This window comes from Stegodyphus dumicola, chromosome 10 (assembly GCF_044657685.1).
Source record: "Stegodyphus dumicola isolate Sdum_Otavi_A_Nest chromosome 10, ASM4465768v1".
In the NCBI taxonomy this organism is placed as follows: Eukaryota; Metazoa; Arthropoda; class Arachnida; order Araneae; family Eresidae; genus Stegodyphus; species Stegodyphus dumicola.
The window spans coordinates 28,526,145-28,536,019 of record NC_140777.1 but is presented as its reverse complement, the minus strand read 5'-3'; the positions used below and the strand labels follow the sequence as shown (position 1 = coordinate 28,536,019).

The 9,875-nt window shown below is 32.5% G+C and overlaps 1 protein-coding gene across 7 annotated transcripts in view; it reads left to right on the top strand.

The window, feature by feature from the left end:
• Positions 1–6,271, top strand: part of LOC118194292 (transmembrane protein 245) — a 128,297-nt gene extending 122,026 nt beyond the window's left edge. For all 7 annotated transcript variants that reach the window (XM_085824838.1, XM_085824842.1, XM_085824841.1 and 4 more), the window contains one exon: positions 6,104–6,271. In XM_085824838.1, coding sequence (XP_085680964.1) covers positions 6,104–6,119 — 16 coding nt within the window. In that variant the 3' untranslated portion in view covers positions 6,120–6,271. The remainder of the gene's footprint in view (positions 1–6,103) is intronic.
• Positions 6,272–9,875: the final 3,604 nt, after the last annotated feature.

Below are 9,875 nucleotides of genomic sequence, written 5' to 3'. Positions count from 1 at the left end.
TAACTTTTTGTGCTTTAAGAAATGAACTTCACTTATTTGTTTGATATTTATTTCTGATAATAAAATTATTTGGATATTTAATTCACAGATATATTCATATTTTTGCTCTTAAAAAATAATTCTTTGAATTAAAAAGTGTACTTTTGATGCATATATAATTTCTATCATCATCACATTTTTTCTTCACATTTCTATTTTTTAATACTAAAGCAGTATAGCTAGAATATTGTTTCTAGTAAACAGTAAATAGATTCCTCTGTTTTCATCGTGTGGCTATGATTGTAAAGAATAGTTTTGTTATAAGTTTTGGAAGGAATAATGATGTAAATTGTTAAGTCAAAAGTTGCATTGTGACAATGAATAATACTGCGTGAGAACCATCTTCGCCTGAACACACTGGTGTGCAGCAATTTTTGGTTGCACTGGATAACTGACAATCAGGTTTTTTTTACATTAAAAACAAAAATCATTTGTTTTTTTCCACATATTGATCTATGTATGAGAACAATTAGAATAAAATAAACTTTCAACTTTCCATCCTAAACTTTTTTTTAAAATTTAAATTGCATAATGGACAGATCTTTACTGATGGTGTATATCTAGACATGGCGACTTTTCTTTTAGCTCCTTTTGTTAAATGACAAAGCGTGTAATTTCTCGCAGAAGCAAAAATTCATTTGAGATGCATTTAAAAAAAAAATCTGAAAAGTTTCAGATTTTAAATTACGTCTAAAGGTTTTTTTTAATGTTTTGTGTCTTACCTTTATTTATTAAATATCATGTTGTTTGCACTTAAACTATAAAATTCGATTCAACAGCAATGTTGCAAAATAATTTTAAAATGAGCATATCATTAGAATTTCCGATACACAGTTCCGCGCACTGGAGATAAAAAGGTCCCCCCCCCCAATTTATTCACATTAGTTTGTAATAGTAATGAAAATAATGTGAAATCAGACTTTAATTAATTCAGACTCATGAAAACTTTTAAATCTTTATCAAATTTTTGTTGTTAATATTGCTAATTTTCCATAGTCTTGAGATTTTTATTTGAAATAATGGTGCAGGAATTACACACAGTCTTTTTTATTCTGGTTATTCTCATAATTGCAGTTTAATTTTTTAAGTATACCAGTCAATGACACAATTTGATACAGGTCAATGATAAATTTATTGTATCCTTCCAGCTGTTTATTAAGAATATTTAAATGGCTTGTTAAGTTAAAAGAAATGCTAAATCTATTATCTCTGTATCATTATGTAGCGCCTTTTTTTTTTTTTTTTTTTTTTTTTTTTAATTGGGACATGAAAGCAGCTGCTTGATTTTCACTACTTCAACTCATAATAATAAATGCTTTAAGCCAGATTTCAGAAATTGTAACTTTTCTTCCATCAATTGCCTTAAAAGACTACAAATGTTGCTTTATGATTTGTTTTGCAATAGTGGCCTAAATTGTATTCTTTTAGAATTGGTATTGCCTTATAACAAATGAAACATACAATTTTATTGCACACATTGCCACAGAAGTACAAAATTTCTCCATTTCTAGAAAATCATGTCGTTTTTCATGCACTTTCATTTTTTGCTAAAGATGAGTTGCAGATTTATCTCTAAACTAAAATCACTATTATAATTTTATTTACAACTTTAATTCAAGACCGGTTTCCATATGAAAGCATTCAAAAAGTTATGTGCAGTTCTAACTAAGTATTGGTGTAATCTAGATCTAACATCAAGCACAAGAAAAACAAGTTTTATAAGCCAGTTTGGTTTGTCGCCAAAGCAATATGATTTATGCAGCTGTATATCCTGCTAACCCAACTAGTAACTGATTCGAGGAAAGTATATATCGAAAGTATCATTTCAATAATAATAAAAAAAAATTAATAAATTAATTAAAAAAAAACAGAAATGCTAGAATGCTGAAGCACTACCAACTGTGGGTGTCTAACTACATTTATTGAGTGTACTTATATGGGAAGTTCTTTCTTCTTACCACAACCACATAGCCTAGCATGCATGCATAATGGTAAAGGCAAAATGCAATTTAGTCCTTCTCTTTTTTGCCTTTAGTAACAATCTTGCACTTATGCCCAGTCAAGAAATGCTAAATCTTTTATCTATGTATTATTATGTAGCGTATTGTTCCCCCTCCCCTTTCGACATGAAAACAGCTACTTAATTTTATTTACTACCTTTCGATTTCTTCAAGCTAAAGAACATGATTAAAGTTTATCATTTAACCAGTTAACTGTGGCCCCCCTCATTTAAGAGTGTGCACCGTTTTGTGTCGCCAAAATCAAGCCATGACGAGTATATTCGTGAATCACAGAGTAAGTTGTGCTGGTAAACAAAAGATGGGTTTATTTTATAAAATTGAAAGTTTTATTACTAATATTTACTTATTTGGTTAACATAAGCATATATTACATACATATTAAACTAAAAATGCAATAAATTAAATATTATACATATAAAAGGAAGAATTTAAATTCCTGCTGTGGAGTGATATTCAGCAAAACAGGGTACTATACACAATGGGACTTTGCAAATCAAACACCAGTAACGTGATTCCTTCCTGATCTTACGTTTGTAGCAATGCGAACATCTTTGCGTAGGGTTGTTTTTTTCCGATGTTCCAAATATATAATCCGGTACATGATTCCTGCCTAATTGGCTTATATTAGGTCTACGAGTTTGTGTTGATTTGTTTCTTTCAATTGGATATGTCGCAAAAGTGTCTTCAATAAATTTGAGCAAAAAGTTGATAATGTTCCATTATTTTTTTTTTTATATATAATATGAATGCATTTAGACATATAATGTCTAAGAAATGGAGAAATATCTTTTTGTAGAACTTTTTGAGTCATTTTCTTGCTGTAGAGTACTCTATGATAATTCCTTTGCTCATATCCACTCCACCCTTTTTTTTTTTAATATAATCAATCACTAGCTCCAGTCATTATTTTTCTTTTCTCTGTTTCTATTATGTTGTCATTATGTACAGTACTTACCCTCTTATCTTTCCATTTCATTATACACATGACAAGTATACTCCTCAATACACAAAATCGTGCTGCTTCTCCATGATGAGTATATCAATCACAGTTAGCTGGTTTATTACTGTTTTGATAACATTATCCATCTGCAAACTTTTGTTACTGTTTCACCAATTTGAGACCACTGATCTAAGCAATCATATGGCCTTCAAAAGACTTGCTCTATACATCTGAGAATTACATCCACAGATGACTGGTTTCTGAAGAATACAACTGCTAATGATTGGTTTATGTGTAATAATATGAAGCATAGTTTGATGGCAATTTGCAGATATTTCTGCTTTCAAGAAAAGACTAGTGCTTTGATAAACTCACTTCTGATTTTAGAAAACTTAGTTGTTTGTAAAAGAATGTTTGCATTGTCATGTAACTATTATATGTGGCATTAGTAGACCTACTTTACTAAACAAAGAGACCATCCTACATTATCAAAAATGGTATTAAGCATTTGGCTTAGAAATTTCAGTTGCTCAGTGTTATGTCAAGTTTTGATATAAAGGAAAAAAAAATCAACCAAATGCTGCAACAAAATTTGAAACTGGTGCAGTAAACAAAGTGCTTTTTTAAGCAATGTGTGTGTATTAACTTTCAGAAAAAGGAATTTAAAATATTTACTATGTAAATTCTAAACAGCAAAAAGCATTTCCAGCTGAGGTAATCACTGCATAAACTAGAACCTGGCAACTTCTTTTAACATGTGTTTACAATTCACCTTAAAGTTCTAATATGCATGAACAGACTTTTATATTTTCTTTTTCAACTGTATAGTATAATAGACAGTATAGTAGAATTAATTTGGATTCTGAAAAGGACTTAAAGCAACTAGTCTGCTTCTTCCATAGAAGGTATTGGTGGTGTATTTCATACTATGACTTTCTTGACTCCTTGTAAATTCGCTGTTATGTAAGTGTGCAATAGTTGTGGCATTCAAACTGTTGAGTTGATGCAATTATATCAGATGTTGAAGACATGTCTAACCGGTAAAGCTGGAAGTGGATAAACATTGATATTAACAATTTCTTTTTTAGTCACGATAGAGTTTATGAATAATAATGATATTCATTTGGAAGCCTTCTGAAATTCTGAGCAAAATGCTCTGCAGATTAGATTACTGTTTCCAGAAATTAAAATTTACTATAAAGGAATTACCTGAAGCTTTTAATCTGCTACACTGCGCAGTATCAAAATTTAAATCGATGGATCTCAAAATCAAACAATTTGAAAATCTTAGTAGTCGTATAGCCTGTGTGATGACAAAAAGCATGTTACCCCACAATCTACTGTAGACATGTTTAGGAGATGCTGCATAAGATAAAGTGAAGATGACCTTTTAACACAGAAGTAAAAGTTGCCAGAGAACAGCATTTCTCTACACAACCATCCATTTCCAATGTTGGCTGATCCAAATTTGTTGTCAAACATTTTTCTATTTGAAGAGTGTCGTTTCAGTTAGTTTTAACATATTTTTCAATTTCTGTAATTTATATGTGGGTAAGTACTTGTCGTGTTTCATTTATAAAATAATATATGTATGTATATAATAATAATAATAATAAATATTAGTTTCTTACAAAATTAGGTAGTTTACCAAATCGACTAAAATTCAAGAATTAATGCTTCAAGCTCAAAAGATTGTGGAACACATTGCTTGCATAATTGGGTGCTTATTGTGTACAAAATTGCAGTGTGGCAAATTGATTTGGTTTTATCTGGTGCTTTTGACATGATATAGGCAGATTAACGTTTTCCTGAATGGTGAATCATTTCAGCAATGTTTCTTCAATATCCATATGCTCTGCTTTTCTCAATGTGTTTGCATCAGATCCGAATTTTTTCCACGAGCAGAAATCTGTCTCGATTTCTTTCTGTGGTAGAAGCAAAAAAGTTTGTGGAACACATTGCTTGCATAATTGGGTGCTTACTGTGTACAAAATTGCAGTGTGGCAAATTGATTTGGTTTTATCTGGTGCTTTTGACGTGATATAGGCAAATTAACGTTTTTCTGAATGGTGAATCATTTCAGCAATGTTTCTTCAATATCCATATGCTCTGCTTTTCTCAGTGTGTTTGCATCAGATCCGAATTTTTTCCACGAGCAGAAATTTGTCTCGATTTCCTTCGTGGTAGATATCGATTTGATTGCATCCATGCTATACATTTCAAATAATGTTCACCTTTGATATAAAACTCTGGTCATAGGAATGAATTTTTGTGCATTTTGTTAGAAAATTTATTCCAATACAGACTGCAGAAAAATAGACCAAAAAGTATGTGAAAACATATTTTCTTATGTCTTCGCAAAAATGATTTTTGCAAATAGCACGGCCAGATGAAAGGTTTAACTAAAACTCGGCTTTGAAAATTTTGAAACCAAAATTGCTTTTTTGTGTCATCTTCCAGATAAAACTAACATCATCCTTTATTACAAGGTAATTAATTGGATTTATAAATTAACAATGATCAAGCTTTAATAACGTAATAAACTGAGAAAATTAACGTATAACAAGAGCTAACAATCACCGAGAGGTAAGTTGCAAAAGGTTATCAATACAATATAATAGGAAAGAATGACTCATCCTTGAGTTTCTTGAAGAATGTCATGGCCCTCTACTTACGAAGGTTATGGCTGAACTTCTCTCGCATAACCTTTGTTTAAAATGCTAGGGAAAATGCGTGCGGTTGAAGATAAAAGAGTAGTAGCGGAATGGTGGTTTCCTCTGCAACGGATCTTAATTCTAAACATGAATGATTTTAAGATTTATTAATTTATTCATTAAAACTTGCACAAATGTAGGGATGAATATGAAAAATGCACATCTACAAAAAAATAGCCATATGGCTTGCGCCATAGCAAGTGCAATCGGTGCAGCTGCGGTAGGCGGCAGAATTTAGAAAGGCATTGTGCGGAAAAGAACCTAGCACCGGCCCTGGTAAAAGTGTTCAAGGTGTATACTGCACTTTGAAAATTTAACTTTTTTTAAGGCTTAGTAATATCTTGTTTTATATTTTATGTCATTTTTTAGAAATGAAATTTCTTTTTCAGAACTAATAGTGAATAAAATGAAGATTTTAAAGCCTATAAAGAAAGCAACGTATTTTATTATAGTTGCTTATATGCTGTGCACACGGAGACAGCACAGATTTGTACTTTTCTGCTTCTTTCTCCTGTTCTTCCTTCCATTCAAACTTTAAATAAAATTTTCTGAAAGTCTATTGTGTTCATTTCTTCACAAACTATTTCATTTTCAAGATTCCGTAATTAGAAATATTAAAGGGTGGATGAACTATTAGATTATGATCTGTTGCAAGATCTTGCATTAAACCCATATCATTGTACGAGGTATGTTTCTAATACAACAAAAACATTTTGGGCTCTTAAAACTACTTTTATAAAAGTAAAATTATGAAGTGAATATGACAAACATATGAAAGGAAGTAGTCTAGCTAAATGAAATCAAGCAGGCAAATTCATTACTGTACGATATATTTAAATGTGCCATGTTTCACACTTTAATGTTAGCAAGGGAATGGCTTAACCATACCTGACACGCTTTAGAAGGTCGTTCTGTTGATGCATAATTTTTATTTTCTCTAGCTTTTTGTGTTGAAAACTTCAGTTTAAAGTGCAGACAAAGTTCGTAATCCGGACGTCCATTATCCGGAATGATCTATAATCCGGACTTCAAAGCCACAAACTTTCGCATGCGTTTACCCGTGCGTGCTTCCGATTAGTGAAGAAAGTGACAGAGAAATTATTGAAAACGAAAAAATTTCGATTGGCAAGTGAGTCGGTATTCTCGACACGGCAATTTCAGGACTTGAACAGCAGAACTTTGTAACTGAACAAGAAATTATGTCTGTTTATAGAATTAAAGAGAAAGTATTAGCACAAAAAACGAAGCAACTTACATTGAAAGAAATGTTTAATAAAGTAAACAAATAAATATTAAGCTTTTTTTTTTTTTGTAATTTTTGATACCCTTTAGATCATAATTGTTTTTTATTTCATAAATTATGGTTTCATATTTTTAATTTTGTAATTTCTGCATGCCATCTTACCAGATTTAAACTTATGATCTATAATCTGGAATTGCCAAAGTCCCGACGAGTCCGGATTAACAACTTTTGACTGTAATAAGCTTGAGAGCCAAAGAGTTGGTTTTCAAAAAACGTCAAAAAAATGTTTTTGTGGTGGGGACAGAAATGGCATTTATTTCATGGCTAAATTAGTACCTCTGATAATAAGATACATTTTAGAAAATTAAGAGCTAAGTGAGGAAATAAAACCTATAGCTATATTTTTCAAATATGCAGCATAAGAATTGCATACGTTTTTCGGGGCAGGGTGGTAACCAGAGGCATAGCTGGAAGGCAAGGGGGGACATCTGTCTCCTTGTGCAGCACCAAATTGATGCTAAGAAAGTTTAGAATAACATGTTTTCACTTCTCGGCAAACAGGAGCAGTGCAAAATTTTCATTTGTCCTTAGACGTTGAAAGCCTTAGCAATGGCTTTGAGGTTAAAACAATAGAATTTGTAATATATAATCTATATAATATATTGAGTTATAATGAGTTATTAGTCTTTCAGTGTCTAAAAGGGGGACTGAGTACCAAGAAATATGAAATATTAGACTTCCTATATGAAAAATGAGACATATGGAATAGCGTATAATTTTCACATAGTTGGGGGTTTCAACGCCAAGGACAATTGAAGATTTTACACCCCTCCTGCTTGCCGAGAAGTGAAAACATGCCATTCTACATTTTCTTAGCATCAATTTGTTGCTCCCTTGATGCTGCACCCAAAAACAGATCTCTTCTCTTGCCCTCCCAGCTATGCCACTGGTTACCACCCTCCACTCCACAATGACACCATTTGAAAGGAACTTCAAACTGACTTTCATGCTCTTAATATTTACCTGGCAGAAGTGGTGACAATTTTATTGTGGAGGTATCTAATAGGTGGCCACTCTTACTTCCTATAGGGGCAGACAATTTTACATCCATGCCTTCCCTGGGATTCAAAACCAGGCCTTTTGGTAATGCAGCTAGGCTCCCCTAACCACTCTACCGTCTGGGCGAGAAAGATTCATCTGGTTGGCCAAGCATAATTTTAATTTTTATCTTTCTGCCTGTAAAATTTAAGTGGATGTTGAACCTAGTTTTCTTCGAACTTCTGCGAGAGTAAAAAATCAGATTTGTCTGAAATTATCAAGGGGTAACAGTAACGATCTGGGACCAGCTTGTATTGCTGCGAGCTTGCCTGCGTAAGCGAGCTAGGGCCCTATTTTTTCCTTAAGATGTTGTCTAGAACGAAGATACACCTGAAATTTCAGAGAGAGAAAAAAAAAAAAAAAATCGAAGGAGTGGAAGCGAGCTTTGTCTTGTGACAAGCGCGATCTGGCTGGGAACGCGAGGATCCAGTAAAAGTATTGATTTTTTAAAGCGGTTGCAAGGAAAAGAAAGGTTATACCGTGGCCTCATGGGAGTATGATAAGCTGAATTGAATGACTAGAGCACAACTTTATATTGCTGATGAAAATCCCTTTTTAATGCTTACTGTGGTTATGGTTTTTCAAGCCGTGTTTTGAAGAAAGGTTTGCTAGCTAGCTTGCGGCTTAATACATTACTGAAAGTTCAATATTGTGCGAATATGATTTAGCGCAGACGGATATCACCAGTGGAGTAGTGAGCATAATTGGCACCCCCCCACACACAAAAAAAATATCGCTATATTACTGTGTTTACAATAATATGATGTATAGAATGTACTAGTAATAATGAAAATAATAATAAAATGCTGAATCTGCCATAAAACACTCTAAAAATATTAAGAATAGTCACTACCTAACTACACTAGCATTGAATTCAGAAATGTATCTGTGTCGGAGATTCAGTTTCTTTTCTACTACGGAGTAACATCTCGTAATCACATTCACTGCTCAAAACAATTAGGGGATACTGTGAGTTCGGTATGAAATGACCATATAATCGATAACCTTTTTAACAAAAGGGAATAGAAGAGATTATAAAAGGAAATTTTAACGTTTACGAAGTTGGGAATATGCAAATTTAGTCTGTGACGTCGAAAACTATGCATTTTAAATAAGGAGTAACTAGCAGCATTCGTTTTTGTAGTTAGGAGATTAAAAACAATTGACACGCGTTTACTGCTTTGTAGCAGTGAACATGCGATGTCTCAGCAAGATGACTTAGTTGAATCAGTAGCCAGGAAGGTCATCAGTCTTTAACAGGAGAGTCAAACGCAATCCACTGTAGTGGAAGCGTTAGGAGTTTCCCAAAATGTCATTTCCAGGCTATGGAATCGGTTTGGGGAAAATTGATATGCTTGAGAAATTCGGGACAAAATCGTGTTATCATTTTAAAATAAAAAGCGGAAGCTATATATGCATTTTGTTAAAAAAAAGTATCTCTCTATTTTAGAGAAATAAAGTGGTCAGAAAAAACGTTTTGTATGAGGAGATTATTTGGTTGTTGTACTGCATTTTATTACACATTTTATCAGACCAATCAAGAAAGTAATTATATTACAATAATTATTAATTTAAAATATATTTTCTAGATATCGATCAAAATAAAAACTGAAATTTTCCGACAAACCTTGTTTGGAGATCATTTGGCGTCCCTCTGCGAGCGGCAGTATACGCTGTCACTACGCCACTGGTTATCACCATATCCACATTATGGTTGTTGTAAGCTCCATGATTTATATTTGTTAAGGATATTCAACGATGGTTGTTTTCCTTTTTATTTTAGATGAAGTTTTGTGTTTGTAGTTTGGCAATAGTAAGAA